The sequence below is a fragment of the Ursus arctos genome, unplaced genomic scaffold (assembly GCF_023065955.2).
Source record: "Ursus arctos isolate Adak ecotype North America unplaced genomic scaffold, UrsArc2.0 scaffold_15, whole genome shotgun sequence".
NCBI classification, from domain to species: domain Eukaryota; kingdom Metazoa; phylum Chordata; class Mammalia; order Carnivora; family Ursidae; genus Ursus; species Ursus arctos.
In genome coordinates, this window is record NW_026622819.1 from 55,737,975 (window position 1) to 55,755,356 (window position 17,382).

Genomic DNA, 17,382 nt, shown 5'->3' on the forward strand with positions numbered 1-17,382 from the left:
TCTGCAGGCAGAGGGGAGTGGCTGCGCTCAGTCCCGCCTGGCTCACCTCAGTGCTTCTCACCTCTGCCCCTTTTCTTCCGTCTCCGCTTGCTTCTCCTGCAAACCACCGTCCCCTCCGATGCCTTTCCTGCTCCTGCTTGGGCCTGGCGGTGACTCATGGGCCATTTTCATTCCATTCCTTCCATTCACTTGCAGTCATCTCTGACTACGGATCTCCTCACTGAAAGCCCTTCAAAGGCTAGGGGTGTGGGGAGTAGGGAGTTCGTCCTTACCGGATGGAGTTTCAAGTTGGGCAGATGAAAAAGTTCTGGAGATGGGTGGTGGTGATGGTTGCACCACAGTATAAATGTACGTAATGCCCCTGAACTGGGCATTTAAAAATGATTAAAGTGGTGAATTTTATGTTATGTATATTTGACCACAATTTTTTTTTTAAAAATCCTTCAGTGGCTTCCTGCCGTTCCCTTCCACGGCCTCCCTGACCTTTGTGATCAGGCCCCTGCCGGCCATCCCCACCTCGTCTTTTGCGGCCACTCCCTGCACCTCAGGCTCACTCACTAGGCTCCAGAGCCCCCCACTCTGCTCCCCGAGCCTGCCCTGCACCTTTCCGCCTTGGGGCTTCTGCTCGTGCTGCATCCCTGCTTAGAATGCTCCTCTGTCTGTGCATTTGCATAGCTGGCGCCCTCCTACCCTTCCAGTCTCACCCTTCTGGTCTCATTCTTCCTGTCATCTCTGAGAGGCTCGCTTCTGACAACTCCATCAACAGACTTCCTTCCCCAGCGTTAGCCTCTGTAATGGCTCTCTGTTTATTTTCTTCATAGCATGTGTCACAAGACATCTGCTTCCATGTCTGTCTCTGTTACCTCCACTGGCATATTAACTCCGCAAGGGCAGGGCTCCTGTCTCCCCGGTTCACGCTGGTATCTCCAGGAGAGCAGGCAGGTGGGGTCCCCTGTCCTTCATTTCCAGGGCAGTGCCAGGACAGGATCTCTTCAGGAGCCCACTCACCTTTTCCTGTGTGTTGGGGTTTTTTGTCTTTTACCACTACTTCTAATAACCAGTCCTTCCCCATGTTTATTGAGTGCTTGGTACATGTCAGTCCGAACATGCTGTTTCATTGAATCCCCATAACAATCCTGTGGGCAAGTGCAGTTAATATCCCCTGTCACAGATAAGGAAATAGGGCAGAGGGTCAATGACATGCCCAAGGTCTTAGAGCTGGCGAGGGGCAGCAGTACGTTGTAGACCCATTCCATCTGTCCCTCCAGCATTCTCACTGTGGGTCCAGGGGCCAGCATTAGGCCATGCTGTTACGGTGGCCATGGCTTGGCTGGGTCACTGGACACTTCTCCTGTGTAAAGCCCTCACTCTGAGAAGTTCAGTGCACTGGGGGGTGCCCAGTTACTCTCTGCCCCAGCCCTGCCCTTTTCCTTGGCGACTCAAGCAAACCCCCAGCATCTCAGATTATAGAAAAGAACTGTATTATACTCATTAGCTTTTTCTGGGTCAAGTAATGTCCGAGAAACTGTCATGAGCATTTTAGCACTTAATCTGTTTTAGGTAGCTCAGGCTGCCAAAATCTCATAGACTAGGGGGCTTAAACAACAGAAATGTATTTTCCCATAGTTCTGGAGGCTTGAGGCCCAAGATCAGGGTGTCAGCATGGTCTGGTTGTCGTGAGAGCCCTCATCCCGGCTGGCAGATGGCTGTCTTCTCACTGTGTCCTCACACAGCAGAGAGACAGAGACAGCATGCTGTCTGGTGTCTCTTCTTGTACAGTCACTAACGCATCATGAAAGCCCCACCCTTGTGACCTCATCTAAACCTAATCACTTCCCAAAGGCCCATCTTCAACCACCATCCCTTTGGGGAGTTGAAGCTTCAACATATGGATTAGGAGGGAGAGGGCAGGGGACAGAATTCAGTCTATAGCATTATCCTTACCAAAGCCCTGGCAGGGAGATATTATTGTCCCTAGTGAAACTCAGGTTTGAAGAGGTAGGGTGATTTGTTTTTTCTCTCTGAAGTCCTGCAGTCTAAAAAGTTGGCAAGTGTGTATAAAAACAAAACTTCCTATTTTGGGGGACAGGATGCTTTTTACATGGACCCAAAGTATCACCCCATTTAACTAATTGGAGAGGGTAAAGTGTATTTTCACATGGAGAGAGCTGCAGCCAGCACCCTACCCAGGTGTAAAAGTAGCATCACCGTAAGGAGGCGAACTGGTATCACACGCCCTCTGATGTGGTACAGTAAGAACTTCACGGAGGATCCTTGACAAAAATGTGTACCATCCATCAAATCATTAAGACACAGCCAGACAGATCCATATTGTGGGCTATCCTACAGGATAATCAGCCCGGATCTTTGCAGGGAGAAAGAAACTGAAAAACCGGAAAGAAGGGAAACTATTCTAGACTTAGGAAAAAAAATAAAAGCTATGGAGGCATAAACCAATTTAAATGTCCGCACCCTGATTAGACCCTGGGTTGGGAGGGGGAGCAGCTCTAGAAGACGTCCTCAGGCATCGGGAAAATTGTCGTAAGTGTGGTCCTGCCGTGGCTGTGTAGGAGAGTGACCTTGTTTGGAACAATGCACGTGGCCTCCGGTCCGCAGCTTCATTTCAAAACAGCAGGAACAAAGAGAAACAACTATGCCATCAGTGTAAGTGAGCTGATCAGTAGCTGCTGATGACATGCTGGTGGCTTTGAGTACAGGATAGGCTTTCATTTTTGGTCACCGTTTTCTTTTTTTTCTTTCTTTTTTTTTTTTTTTTAAGATTTTATTTATTTATTTGAGAGAGAGAGAGAGCACAAGCAAGGGGAGAAGCAGAGGGAGAGGGAGAAGCAGTCTCCCCACTGAGCAGGGAGCCCAACTCAGGACTCGATCCCAAGACCCCAGGATCATGACCTGAGCTGAAGGCGGACACTTAGCCGACTGAGCCACCCAGGTGCCCCTGGTCACTGTTTTTAATAGTCATTCGTTGAGGGCTTGCTACGAACCGGGTGTCCTACTGAAAGAACTGGAGTGGACGGAGGCATAGATAGAACAAATGTGGGAAAATGTTAAAAACTGGTGGATCTAGGTAAAGAAGGACATTAATATTATTCTTTCAAATTCTCTGTACATATAGTTTCCAAAATAAAAGGTCAGGGTGGGGAAAAGAGCCAAATGGGCAGGAATAATACATTCGCACAGAGAAGCCTGGTGGTGGGAGATGGTAGTTGTTGGGCTGTGAAGTCAGAAGGCCTGGGTTCGAATCTCCATTCCACTGTTACTCTGTCCTCTTAGGGAACATACTTCACATCTCTTTACATCTGAGATTCCTTTTGTTTAAATATGAAATGTTAATAGTCCCCTTCTCTCCTGGGTCCATGTCAGAGTTTCTCAACCTCGGTACTGCTGACATTTGGGGCCAGATAAATCTTCATTGTAGGGGCTGTCCTGTATATTGTGGGATATTTAGCAGCACTTCAAGTCTCTAACCAGTAGATGCTAGTGGTACCCCTCTGCCCCAGGTTGTAGCAACCAGAAATATCTCCAGACATTGCCAAATGTACTCTAGGGGGGTGCAGAATTTCCCCAGTCGAAACCAATGGTATAGGTAAAACAATACCCTTAGAACATGTTAATGGCTCAATATTCTTCTTGGCAGGAAATACTTTACATAATATTTTGAGAGTGTGGACTCGAGCTGGACTGCCTGGGCTCAAATCCAGGATATGCAACTTACTAGCCATGTAACCTTGCCCAAGTTATGCCACTCCTCTCTGCCTCAAATTTTTCATCTATAGAATTGACGTAATAATGGTATCACCTTCATTGAGGTTTATAGGACTTAAATTCATTAACAGATATAAAGTACTTGGAATAGTACTTGTCATATTTAAGCTCTCAATAAATAATAACAATTATTTGATATCATTAATTCATTGGCATTGAAATGACAAAAAAATTTTAATAGACCTATTTATTCTAGACAATAAGAATAAATACATGATCAGTGGTAGGAAGTAGTGATGCAGTTCTATCATATGACTCTTGGATACTCCCAAGAGCTCCATCAAGTCCAAAGGCACCACTGATTTGAATGTTAAAGAACTATCATCTGAAGTGACTAGGGTCATCCCAGGTAAGTAGATCTGAGATCCAAAGCAGCCAGGAATTGGGGTGTCCCCAGCCTAAGCATCCCAGTTAAAGTCCCATGACTTTCTTTGGGTTTTACAAGCCAGATCTGCCTTCCAAGTCAAGCTCTGCAACATGTTGATAGACTGGTGAGATCACATGCCTTGCTTCTCACTCAGGTGGCCTGCCCAGGCTTGTGAGAGTTTTGCCACCTGGCCTTGGCTGCAGTAGGGCCTGGCCACAGGTGGGGCCCTGCCCATGGGATGGAGACTTTGTTGTCACCTCTAGTGCAGTCTCTAGCTCCATGGAGAAGGAGAAGAGAACTAGCATTTCATGTGTGCCTGTTATATTCCTGCAGGGCAATATGATGGGCACTCCACATATGTTATTTAAAGTAACCTTCCCCCTCTGAACAATCCTACAAGATACTATCATTCCCATTTTACAGATCAGAAAACTGAGGCCCGGGGAGGGGAAGGAGCTTCTCCAAGGTCACACTGGTAAAAAGTGGCAGAGCTAGCCTTTATACCCAGGAGTATCTGACCTCAAAAACACTCTCTTAATACAAATCAGCCAGTTGAATTCTTAGGTTCTTGTATTATATTTGGGTCCCCTGTCCTCTGAAAGATGAGAACTCAGGATAACCGGTTTTTTGGGACCTCATCATGTTCCTTCCTCTCTCAAGGCCTTGGTCTCCCATGTGAAAAAGAAATCATTGGGAACCTAGCAGTTTAAAATGCCAGTTGAACCACCCACCTGATCTCACTAACTCCTGAAACAAAGGAAATACCAGATCAGAGATTTTTTTTAAGGAGTACATGCACAAAGACAGGGAGACCTGGAGAAAAAAAGAGGAACAATAAGATGTGGAAGCTGGAAATTAGATGGGCAGGTGACAACCTATCTGATAGACCCGAGAAAAGAGAATACGAGCCAATCGTGAGGAAAACCGGCACTCTGGTCTACACAGATCACTGGCAAAAGCCGTGGGAATTGGAGGCCACGGCTGTCTGGGAGTGCAATTGAAGTGAGGAGGGCCTCAAATAAAGAGGATTGGATGAAATCTGTTTTAAGAGAAGGACTACCAGATCTCCTCCCCAAAGTGCTTCAGCCCATCCCCAACCTGGCAAAAGACTGGAGAGTTTTTTGGTTTTTTCCCAAAAGAATAAAGAATCTCTGGACTACGGGATACAAGGCAAGTTCAAAGCTGGGGTGAACCACACTGAAAACAGAGTGAGAAGTGAACATGGACACCCAGAATTTGAGACCCCAGTTCACATGTACCACTTGGCTCCCCAGAATGGTGCCAGGCTCTTACTGCCAGGCTGGACAGTAGCAGAAGCTGGGGAATCTGACCAGATAAGAGATGTGAAGACGTTGAAGGTTTCTGGATGAAACAATCCAGCCAAATCATGTACCACATAACCCACGCTTAACAAACTCCACTCCAGTCTACTTTTGGGGCCCCACTCTTAAATGTGAGCAGACAGCTGAGATTCCAGACATCCAAGGAAAGCCTCTGGCATGAAAAGTAGAGATGAAAACAAACACATGGTATTGGGGGGGGGGGGTGTGCTTGGAGGGACCAGGGAGTCTGCATGAAGAAGAAAACCTCAAGGGAATCTACACACCCATGAAACAAGAACAGAATGCTACATTTTATAGAAAGGAACGTTCAGAGAACACAAAAGAGCCTTTAGAAATTAAAATACAATAGCAGAAATTTAAAATCCGTAGGAAGACTGGAAGGTAAGACGGAAGAAATCTTCTAAAAAGCCGAGCAAAAATAGAACGAGATGGAAAATGAGAGGAAAAAAAAAAAAATAGAGCACCAGGCCAGAAAAATGTATCAGAGTAATAAAAGTTTCAGAGACAGCAGAGGAAACAGAGGAGAAGGAGCATCGGGTAAAATAATTTCAGAAAAATTTCCCAGAACGGATGGAGGAGGGTTTTCAGGTTGAAAGGGCTCTCCGTGAGCACAATGCGTGAAAGTCAGCTCACACCAAGACATACCCGTGGTGCGACTTCAAACATGGAGCCATCCGAGATCCTGGAAGCTTTCGGAGAGAAAAACCAGGTCACACAAAAATTACCGGGACTCAGAATAGCTCAACAGTAACACTGGAAGCCTAGAAGACAATGCAGCCATGCCTAAAAAATTTTTAAGGAAAATCACTTCCGACCCAGAATTCTATATCCAGCAAAACTACCTTTAATCAACTATAGGGTAGAACAAAGATATTTTTAGACAGGCACGATTTCAGAACTTTCTTTCCTTTGTGGCCTCCTTCTTGGGCTGCTGCTGGTGTTCTACTGAAACAGCTGGTAGGAGGGGAAGACGTGGCATTAGGAAAGAGAAGCAGGGTGAGGAGGGCGTCTCAGGGTGCCAGCAGGGCAGGGAGGGCGACCAGCTCACGTGCCCAGGCCAGGCAGTGCCAAAAAGTGGAACCAGGCAGCAAGCTGACCGGCCACCTGGACCCTGGGAGGGGAGGCGCAGATAACCGGCAGAGCGTGGGGTGGAATCTGTGAGAAGTTTGTAGAAAGTGAGCGAGCATCAAAATGACAATTATTAACTCTAGGAAAAACAAACCCCCAAAAATGTGCTGGAAAGGAAAAGTAAGCAAAGTCAGGGGCATGCCTCTGGCCCAAGGAGTGTTTACAAAGTAAAACCAATGCGAACCCTGAAGTTGCTTTCACCTAGACTGTGCTGTCTGGGAGGATGGGGAGCCAGGAGTGGGGCGCGGCATCGGGGCTGCAGAAGGGAGGGAAGCTAAACCCCTGCCCTCCAGAGAGAGAAGTAAGTAAATAATGCCTAGAACAAAAATACCTTGTTGCTTTTTGATAACCAAGAAATTAGCTGAACACATTGAAATGACTCCCTTTTGGGGAAGGAGATATGGGATAGGGACCTGTGGAATGTTCTTTTAAAGCAAACCTTGTACTGTGTTGGCCTGTTAAACTGGTGTTCGTATGTAACTTGAATAAAAGCGTAACAGTTAAAAACTAAAAAGGTGGGCACTTAAAGTCAGACTTTAAGGTCCCGTTCAAATATAAAATTCCTTTGGTGGAGGAGTAGTGAGAGGATAGGGGTGCAAGGGGAGAGAGGTTGATGACCTGTTTCTTGATTGCAGTGCTGATTAGTAGAGTGTTGCCTTCCCCCCCCCCCCTTTCTTTTGCCCCTAGTGCAAGAAGGTGATTTTATTAAACCACAGGGACCTGTGGGCAGAAGGAACTCAGGTGTGTTTCTTTGGTGAAAATTCATCAAGCCGTACACATGATTTGTGCACCTTTCAACATGTATTTTTTTAGATAAAATGTTTACTTAAAAAATAATAACAGGCCACATCCCAGCCGCTTTGGGGTACAAATAGTGCAATTTGCAGTGGTACTCCAGAGCATAAGAATTAAAGCTCCCAGTGGCCCAGTTGGTGGCAGTCTTTTTTTTTCCGAGTTACCTTCCCTCCAAGATTTTTGAGCACGCGCAAGGACCACCTCCACATTCTGCAGGTCAGTGGAGGGTGGCGTTGTCTGTCCCCACAGCCATGCTGTCCCTGTTAGGCTGAGGTCTTGCAGTTTTTTATGTGCTTTCCCCATGCTGCTGCTTCCACGATCACCTTTACAGTTCCCCGCAGTGTCGACTCAAGTCCAGCCGCACAGCCTGATAGAGTACTCAGCAGGATGGGGTGCTCACAGAATGGACACACCCCCCCTTGAGCTGTCCCCATCTTCCTCCCCATTGACTCTCTTCACCATGTTTTTACAAGTGATCAGTGGGTAACAAATATTAACGACCTTAAAATTTTGTTGAAAACTGCCTGTCTGGGGAATGTGGCTTTAATCACTGCCTCCAGCTATGTATCCAGCCAAGTCCCACCCTGAAATCCCTAAGTCCAGCACACACCGGGGAAGTAGAATGCAGGATATGAAAGGTTCCAACTGGAGACAACACTCTGTATCTGAAGTCCCTGGCCCATGCTCACGAGGGGGACCACAAGGTTCCCGCCCCAACCCAGGTGCTCCTGTCACCCGTCTCTTATGGTAAAAGCCAGCCTTCTCCTCCTCATCGTCATCATCACTGTAAACTGGGCAGAAATGCAACACTGCCTTTGGTGCAAAACATCTCTTCTGTTAGTATGCAGGACAGTTTTACTTCCCGTCTCCGAACTTTTCAGTGTTAATGTTTTAACTTTCCTCGTGCATGATCAGAAGGTCTGTTCCAGTATTTTAACCAAATCCAAAAAGCAGCATCCCCTTCGCAACTGTCACTTCTACCTTTGGACCCTGGAAATTGCCACGAGTCTCTAGCCTCAGAAAACTCTAGGTCCCAGCAGGTGATCTCACTGCACACACGGTGTTCAGGAGACCGTAGGTGGAAAGCAGAAGAAGGATGGAATTGCGTGTATGGTGGGATTAAGGTCCCACAGGAGAAGCTCTTCTCTGGTCTCTGTACCAAGAATGCCTGTCCTTGTCCTGAACAGTGAGGTTGTGTTTACATTAAGGGCACCATGAATCTGACATCGGGCCCCTTTCCCTCTTCATAGGAAGCTCAGAGCCAGGCTGTGGCTCCCGGTAAGGAAGTGGGACCTCCCATGTTTGCCTGAGCCCTAACTAACCTCACACCTGGGAGTGTGCTTCCTCATTCTTGTTTTCCCTTTGTCTCATTTTCTTCTTTAAATATATTTTACTCTGTTGTGCTCATTTTTGTAAGTCTTAAGATATCTCTCCAAGACCTAAATACTATTTTAAAATTTTAAATATGCAGTGAGGTTACAACTACATAATAGAACTGTGGATAAGGCACCTGGGTGGCTCAGTCGGTTAAGTGTCGGCTTTCGGCTCAGGTCATGATCCCAGGGTCCTGGGATCGAGTCCCACATTGGGCTCCCTGCTCAGTGGGGAGCCTGCTTCTCACTCTTCCTCTCCCTCTGCCCATCTCCCCCCGCTCATGTTCTTTCTCTCTGTCTCAAATAAATTAAAAATCTTAAGAAAGAAAGAAAGAAAAGAAGGAAAGAAAGAAAGAAAGAAAGAAAGAAAGAAAGAAAGAAAGAAAGAAAGAAAGAAGAAAGGAAGGAAGGAAGGAAAGAAAGAAAGAAAGAAAGAAAGAAAGAAAGAAAGAAAGAAAGAAAAAGAAAAAGAAAAAGAAAGAAAATGAACTGTGGAAAAGCAGTGGAAAGTTGCTTGTGAGAAAACATCATTGTATTGCAGTGATGGGATTATGGGTAATTTATTTTCCCTTAAAAATGTACCTCAATATTATAAAGTACAATACATAGTATTTTTAGTAATTTTTTCTGATTATAAAATATGTTCATCTTAGAACAATTAGGAAAGAAACATGCAAAGATGAAAATATTATTCATCATCTACTTCTCTAGATATCAGTGTTATTTTCCTGGTATATTTCTTTCTGTGCTTTTTTTTAGATGCGTGTGCGTGTATGTGTTAACTGTATATTTTCCAAATTTAAGTAACTCTTTATAGTTTTTTTGTACACTATTGTTTTCAGGGAGTCGCATGGTTTTGGACATTTTTGTTCAGGATTCCTCTGCACCATCATTCTATTTTTTTTTTTTTTTTAAGATTTTACTTATTTATTTGAGAGAGAAAGTGAAGGGAGGGGGGGAAGGACAGAGGGAGAAGCAGGGAGCCCGATGCGAGGCTCGATCCCAGGACCCTGGGATCATGACCTGAGCTGAAGGCAGACGCTTAACTGACGGAGCCACCCAGGCACCCCTGCACCATCATTTTAAATCACATTGAGTCATGTCGTCCTCATTTATGCATGCACCCTATTTATCTGGCAAACCCCCCTTGTTGGACATTTAGGTGGTTCACTATTAGTCATTGCTTTCCGGGTTTATGTAGATGGCCACACAAGCCATCTTTATCTAAATGTGTTTCTTCTACAGAACTTTTTCTTTTTTTTTTTTCTTTCTCGTTGCAGTGGTGTCGGGTTCGTCGTCCAGCTCCAAGTATGACCCTGAGATCCTGAAAGCCGAAATCGCCACCGCCAAGTCCCGGGTAGGGCCCGTTTGCCTGTCCTGTGGAAGGGGGTCGCTGAGGCAGCCACAGTCCCCTCCCCGCCCCCGAGATCAGAGCAGGTGCTTCCACCAGGCAGCGGCGGCCCGCGCCGGCTGCCAGAATCCCGAATAACAGCGGTGGTGGCAGTTGTCACAGTAATTGTGACGGTAACCGCAGCGGCCGTTTCACCGCATCCCCGGCATAGCGCTCAGGGCTTCGTGAGTGCTGGCTCGTGTTCTCGAAGCAAGCGCGTGAAGCAGCTGTTGTTAGTGTCTGCACTTTACCCGTGAGCACACACAGGCCGAGGGGAGCTGAGGAACTGGCCCCGAGGACTCAGGGCTGCCTCCACAGGGCTTCATGTAGTGTGCCCGCTTCCCAGCTGTTGCTTGTTCTCCATCGTCTTATTTAACTGCTTCATGATGATTGCTTCCTGACTCCTTGGGCGTAAATACGAGCCCCATTGTGCTGACGTGGAAGGCACAGCGGTTCGGTGGCTTGCTCAAGGCAAAGCCAGTATTTTGAACACTGGGTCAGTTACACTTGAAGTAGGTTCTCAAATTCAGATGCCTGCAAGAAAACGTAAGAGGGGCAGTGGGCTCAGGGTGAGGCAGGAGGGAGTGCTGGGAAGTGAGCCACCTAGGGAGCTGTGCCCTGCCTAAAGGGGTGGTTGAAGTTTAGCCCTCCCCTCTTGGGGCCACGCTGGAAGGAGGGCTCAGTGTCGGCAGATCATCTAATTTTAGAAAACAACTATACTTAGGCTTATTATAGGAAATCTCTCAATATTTCATTATTAGCGATTAACCGTTTTGATTTAATAACTGCAAAGCCGACAAAGCATTCCTGCAGGTCGAATCTGGCTCCGTGTGCCGTGTCTTGCCTCTTGCCTCCATGCATAGCACTCCCATACCCACTACCTGCTTTAAGTAATACACAGCCCTGCAAATGACCAGGTTTCTCTTCTGTCCGAATAGGAAAGGGAGGCTCCGAGAGGCGAGGTGGCTTGAGAGAGCTCACCCAGCTAGGCAGTGGGAAGGCTAAGCTCTGTCTCGGGTCAGCTAGCACCCGTCCACTTCCTGTTTCCCTCAAGTGAGGGCTAATCAAGGATGACCTGTAGGACAGTTGGGCTGGGATGCCGACTGCACGAGCAGCTGCAGAGACCAACGCCACATCAGTGAGGGGAAGGCATCAGGACCATGTGGCCCAAGGGATATTCGACCTGAGTCATTATGCAGGGGCTCTGGGGAGCTCTGGGTTCCCCTTAGAGGAGAAGGCAGTCCACAGTTCCATATCACCCTCTGATCTAGCCCCGTCTGTGGTCTTCTGCCATCCAGGTCAATAAGCTCAAGAGAGAGATGGTTCACCTCCAGCAAGAGCTGCAGTTCAAAGAGCGTGGCTTTCAGACCCTGAAGAAGTAAGTCCACCCTGTCCTGCAGAGCGTGGGGATGTCCCATATCCCCCTCACTCCTGCCCCTCTGTCGTCTCTCCTGTAAGGCCACTCTAATCATTCGGTTCTAGTTCTAGTCCACTGGTATTTACTGAAGATACTGTCACCCAGGGTTGAGGTGTAGAAAGAGAAAAAGGGAATCATTTCATTTTTTTTTTGAAGATTTTATTTATTTCAGAGTGTGCAAGCATGAGCAGGGGGAGGGGCAGAGAGAGAAGCAGACTCCCCGCTGAGCAGGGAGCCCGAGGTGGGGCTCCATCCCAGGACCCCGGGATCATAACCTGAGCTGAAGGCAGACACTTAACCAACTGAGCCACCCAGGTGCCCCTAGGGAAATCCTTTCAAACCAGAGTTCTCATTGTTCTCTGAATTCCTGAAGCCATTAAAGTCTGTCCCTTTCCGTTGAGTTTTACCAGCCGGTCACAGAAACAAGTGTTGCTGGGCATTGCTGGGCACCTGTCTCATCTCCTCCTGGAGATCCAGCAGTGCACATGCAAACAGAACAAACTCTTCTTTCCCCTGGCCCCTAAAGACGAGCAGCTAGTGTGCCCCACTGAAGGAATAAGGATCTCTTCCACGACACACAGATCCCTAACCGAGCATGCACAGCGTCGTGCACACTGTACCGTACGGGCAACTTACAGAGTTTTTGGGATAACTTTGACCAAATGTAAGAACATTACATTACGTTTAGAAGCTGACTTGCCTCCAAGATACAGCTCTATTGTTTCTTTAGAGCAGGTGCGTCGACTGCTGTTCTCGTTCTTACACTAGCTAAGATTTACTGAGCAGTTACTCTCCCGGGAAGCACTTTCAGTGTTTCTGCCCGCGTGACCTCATTTGACCCTCAGTGCAACTCTATAAGGAATGTTCTTTCAGCTAACTCCACTTTATAGGTGAGGAAACCAAGTCACATACTATGCTCAGTAAGCATCAGCTCACTGTTATGAATAGTCACATATGCAACGAACACTTATGCATTGAGGCATGTTCAGTGTACTGATGGACGCAGCGTTCAGTCACTGCAGAGGTGTCTGGGAGCCCTCTTGGAGGCCCCAGGGAGAACATCCAGTTGATTTCTCTGTTTTCAGGGACATCTCACTTAGATCCCCAGAGAGGCCACATCTTTACAGACAGCTGCTTCTCTACTCACTTGCCTTCTCTCTCTCTCTCTCTGGCTATACCTTTTCCTCATCCTCTGAACCTCAAATCCAGCCCCACCACTCTGCGGCCACAGCTCCAAGCCTTGGGATGTCTGTGTCCAGGCTCTGTTAATTGAGGGAGCTGTGACCCTCTCAGGGATGGGTTGGTTCTTATTCACATCCTACCATCCCCCAAGCCCCCACTACCTGGGAAGGAACTACCATGAACCCCCCACCGCCCAAGGTTTAAGAAAGTATAGATTGTGTATAATACTGTTTTGTATTATAAATTGTTATAAAATATGGTTTTATCTATATGTGCTTATATAGATACGTATGTTATTAATATACGTATGTATACATATGCCAGTGACAGTCAAGAGCAGGAATAGGAGCTAGAAAACTCCTGTTTGTGATCTAGAAAGCAAATAACCTCATGAGCCCTCCAGATTCTGCACACATAGCTGAAAGGTTACTCACTCCCACGTCATCTTACTGCAGGGGCCCTCCCCTCCTCCCCCTTCCTGCAGTCCTCAGGAGCTTCTGGCTAGAACATTTCCCATTATTCTCTGAGCCACCACAAACCTGTTTTACCACTTTGTCACCCTGTAGCAGCATTGAAAATTCTTGTTCTTTGGTAAGCTGACGCTGAAACCCCAAAGACAAGCCTCCTTTTTTTCCGCCTCCTCCGCCCAGCTGATGTTTGATATCAGGCCTGGATAAGACTCCTGGCAGCCCTGACCATCCACGCTCCTTACCTGAAGCCGGCTCGATGTTCAAGGTGGAGGAAGGCATCTACTTTCACGCACGCCTTGGCATAGAGGGTTAGGAATGTAGCCTCAAGGGGCAGAGGGCCTGGGTTCAAATCCCGGTTCCCTGGGACCTTGCAAAAATGACTTCACTCCCGTGAGCTGTGGTTTCTTTATCTGAAAAATAAGTTATTGTGAACATGAAGCTGAAGCATGTGACAGTGCCTGGCAGTGAGTGTAAGGGTTGGCGGGGGATGTGGGGGGGTGACCCCCAGCTAGTTGCTGGCTTAGATTTGGGGGAGAAACTCAGATGAGCTGTCTTTGCCCCAGGCTAAAAGCTATGCTGGGTAAGCACTATGCTTCAGTCACCTTAATTCACTGTCTCTCCGCCTTTAAGAGAGGTTTTTGTTCTGCCCCATTTTACAGATGAGGGCACTGATGAGGTTGAAAGTAGACCAGAGGAAAAAAAAAAAAAGAAAGTAGACCAGAGGCCCCCAGACCGTAAGCATCAGGGCAGGATTAGAACCCAAGACTGTTGGGTTTTGCTGCTCATGTGTTGCTTAACCTTCCTTCCTGGATTCATCCTTAATAACCCCCTCCTCATATCCAGAAAACATGAGGCCTCTTTCCATGTCCCTGGGGATCTTTTTCAGAGGCTCGTGGTGGGAGGTGATCTCGTCGCTTCTACCTCTCAGCCTCCTCCCTTCGCAGAGCACGGGAGAAGGTGAAACTCAACCATCCGTCATGACCGTGTTCATGGTCAGCAACCCCAGTTTTATAAAAAGGAAAGGTTGAGGAGAATTGAAGGATACCTCTTTGAAGACAGAAAAGAACAGTCGAGATAAAGCTCAGTACTTGGGTCCGTCAGCTACCTCAAGCCCTTGTAAATAGGAGAGGGTTGAGACTTGGCATGTCATCCCTGTGGGAGGAGGGCCGTGCGGCATCTTTCCGCATGTCCCCGAAGCCGCCCTGCCCAGGTGAGAGTTGTCTGGACAAGACGGAGAGGAGTTGGCTGCTGTCAGGGCCTTTGCCCTGCTTCTCTGTGGCTATGCTGTGGCTAGCGGGCGTGGGAATCTCTGGACAGCTGCGTGATTTGGAAATTCTAAAACACACGCAGCCCACTACACCCTCCTCTCCCCTGCAACCACACAACTTTTCTTTCCCTTAAAAAAAAAAAAAAAAGATTCATTCACTGAGCACATAATGGTGACCCTTTGTTCCCCTCCCCCCACCCCCCAATCCCAAGAGTGTTCCCTCTTGGAGCTCCTCTCTGGAGCCAAATTCCAGAGCCTGGGTTGCTAAGGCCCCTGAGGGAAATCAGGTAGAGGCTGTCTGAGGAGCCCAGGACACAGCAGACAAACCGCTTCTGTCTCATCCTGCTGAGGATTCAAAGCCATCAGCACCCTGTTGGCAGAGGACAGCAGGGCACAGCCCCCTCCCCGGAGCCCCCAGCTCTGCTCAAGCACATGCCATCTCCCCTGCACCCCGCCCCCCATTTGGGGCAGGGCCACCTCTGGTCCCGGAGGACTCCCCTCTCGGCAGAGCATCTCGTGCAGGCCTCTGCTATAGAAAGCTCCCGTTAGACTAATTTTTCAAACAAAATCTGAGACCAGTCTTAGCCAACCTGGCAGGCTTGCTCAGGCCCAAGTCCTCGAAAGGAATAGACAGGCTATTTTTAGTGGGGAGACATAAATGGGGCTTTGTTTTCTCTCCACGGAGGCTGAAATAACGGAGGGCAGGGGGAGGGCCATGCTGAGACCCGGGTTCTCTCCCTCTCTCCTGCTCAGAGGCACAGACAGACCGGGATGAAAACCTGCCCCCACCGTCAGTGATTCCCCACTCAGGTTATTTTTAGCCCAGGACAGTTTGGCCTCTAGCAGGAAACCAGAGAAGAATGCCTGTGAGCGGTTTCTCATCCTGAAATAATGAGTTTGTGGTGTTCCCTCAGACTGTAAGACTTCCTTTTCTCCACTGAGGACTGAGACCTCAGGCCTAGCCTTTGGGGAAAGTGTGAAGCAGTTAAAATTTATCTTTTTCCTCCAAAGCTTCTCCACACCACAGCCTCCTTCCCCAGAGGTCCTGGACCTCCACCATCTCTGGTTTGGTCTGACCTTCGGAAAGCAACATCGAGATCCTTAACTTTTTTTTTTTTTTTTTTAAACTCTTTTCTGCCACCAAAATGAACCTGGATGTGTGGGGCCTAGATAAGCTGATTTGGTCCCATACATCTAGTCCACCCCCAGACTATCCATCCTTTATCCCATTTGACATTCCTAACAGCTTTGTGAACATGGGCTGGGCAGGTGACGTTATCCAGGTGTTTTTAGAGGAGCAAGCTAAGCTCTGTGCGTTGAGGGCCATGCCCCATCTCGTGCTACTGAGTAGCAGGCCTGGGAGTTCTTCATGGTTCATGACTTCCCTTCATTGTACCTGTTGACATGGCAAATGCTTATTAAAGTCCGTGGGTTTCAGCTGGGGGTGACCTTGCGCCTCTCCCCCAAGGGGCATTAGGCAAAGTATGGAGGCATTTTTGGTTGTCACTGCTCGGGTCAGGATGCTACTAGCATCTGGGCAGAGACCAGGGGTGCTTCTAAACATCCGACAATGCACAGGACAGCCCCCCACCGCAAAGAATCATCCTCCTCAGACGTCAAGATGTTGAGGTTGAGAGACCCTGAGTTAAAGGAATGTTCTATGCCAGATACTAAGTTTATTCAGTCCCACCCCGTCCCAAGCCTGCCAGAGACCAGTCAAGGACACCCCCATATACAGTACTAAGTAGAACGCAACATAATGGTTGCAGTGGCACAGCTACACACAGTGCTATGGGAACACCTAGCCCAGCCTGGAGGATACAGGGAGGTAATCAGGGAAAGCTTCCTGTAAGAGCTGGTGCTTAGAGGACTCTTGACGTCAAGGGTGGTGTCGCTTCTGCAGCCCCACACTGGGAGACATTTCACAGGCACCTGCTGTGCCTTCTCCCACAGGCAGGACCTGGGTAGGGAGGGTGTACAGGACAGAGAGGAACCTTCTTATGGGACTGAAGTCTGTTGTCTGCTTTTCCCCCGGGGAGACTCCATCCCTCGCCCTGTCTTTGTCTGACCTTCCCCATTGACTGTTTCCTAGAATCGATAAGAAAATGTCTGATGCTCAGGGCAGCTACAAACTGGATGAAGCTCAGGCTGTCTTGAGAGAAACAAAAGCTATCAAAAAGGCCATCACTTGTGGAGAAAAAGAAAAGCAAGATCTCATTAAGGTACGAGAGTTCCGATGATGGGGGTCACACATCGATTTCTCCCGAGCACCTTTCTGTGCCAGGACGCATGCTCTTTCCGCACACTACACAGTCACTGAGTTCTCGTTGCTAGTTTTCTTGGGCTTTCAGTCTCACTTTGTAGAGGAGGGAAAGGAGGTTCAGAAGCATCAGGTGACTTGCCTAAGGTCACGTCACCAGCAGAGTTGTAACAGGAGCCATCTGCTCCATTGCAAAGGTCATGTCCTTGCCACTAGCTCTAGCCACCTGGCTTCCTGTTCAAAGAAGCAGAGAGGGAGGTGGTTTCGACATTGACAGCCCCGACATCAAAATGTAACATCTTCATAAGTGTATCATCGCGTGTTTTCCGTCTGTGCCAAGGACTGAACAAATGAGAGTCGCTGTGATTTCCTGGGCCAGGCACTTGCATGCATCGTGCCTCATTCATCTCTTACACCAGCCCTAGTTCACCCCCTTCTTACAGATAAGGACGGTACAGCTCACAGTCAGTGGTAGAGCCAGGATTCAAACCCATGAACACAGACTCAGAAGCCCATTCTTTTAATCCCTGGACACTCCACCTCCCGTCACAGAACTCCCCTGATGTCTGAGATTCTGTGTTTGTTTGTGTTTCCATTGGCGGATTAG

At 48.0% G+C, this 17,382-nt stretch overlaps 1 protein-coding gene across 15 annotated transcripts in view; it reads left to right on the top strand.

Moving 5' to 3' along the window:
* The window catches only part of WWC1 (WW and C2 domain containing 1), a 164,394-nt gene that overhangs the window by 92,287 nt on the left and 54,725 nt on the right, over positions 1 to 17,382 (top strand). For 13 of the 15 annotated variants that reach the window (XM_057312301.1, XM_048224284.2, XM_026510930.4 and 10 more), the window contains 3 exons: positions 10,070 to 10,146; positions 11,478 to 11,557; positions 16,608 to 16,737. In XM_057312301.1, coding sequence (XP_057168284.1) covers positions 10,070 to 10,146; positions 11,478 to 11,557; positions 16,608 to 16,737 — 287 coding nt within the window. Of the gene's footprint in view, positions 1 to 13; positions 6,923 to 10,069; positions 10,147 to 11,477; positions 11,558 to 16,607; positions 16,738 to 17,382 lie in introns of those variants that run through there. The other 2 variants (XM_057312304.1, XM_057312305.1) reach the window with 2 other exon arrangements.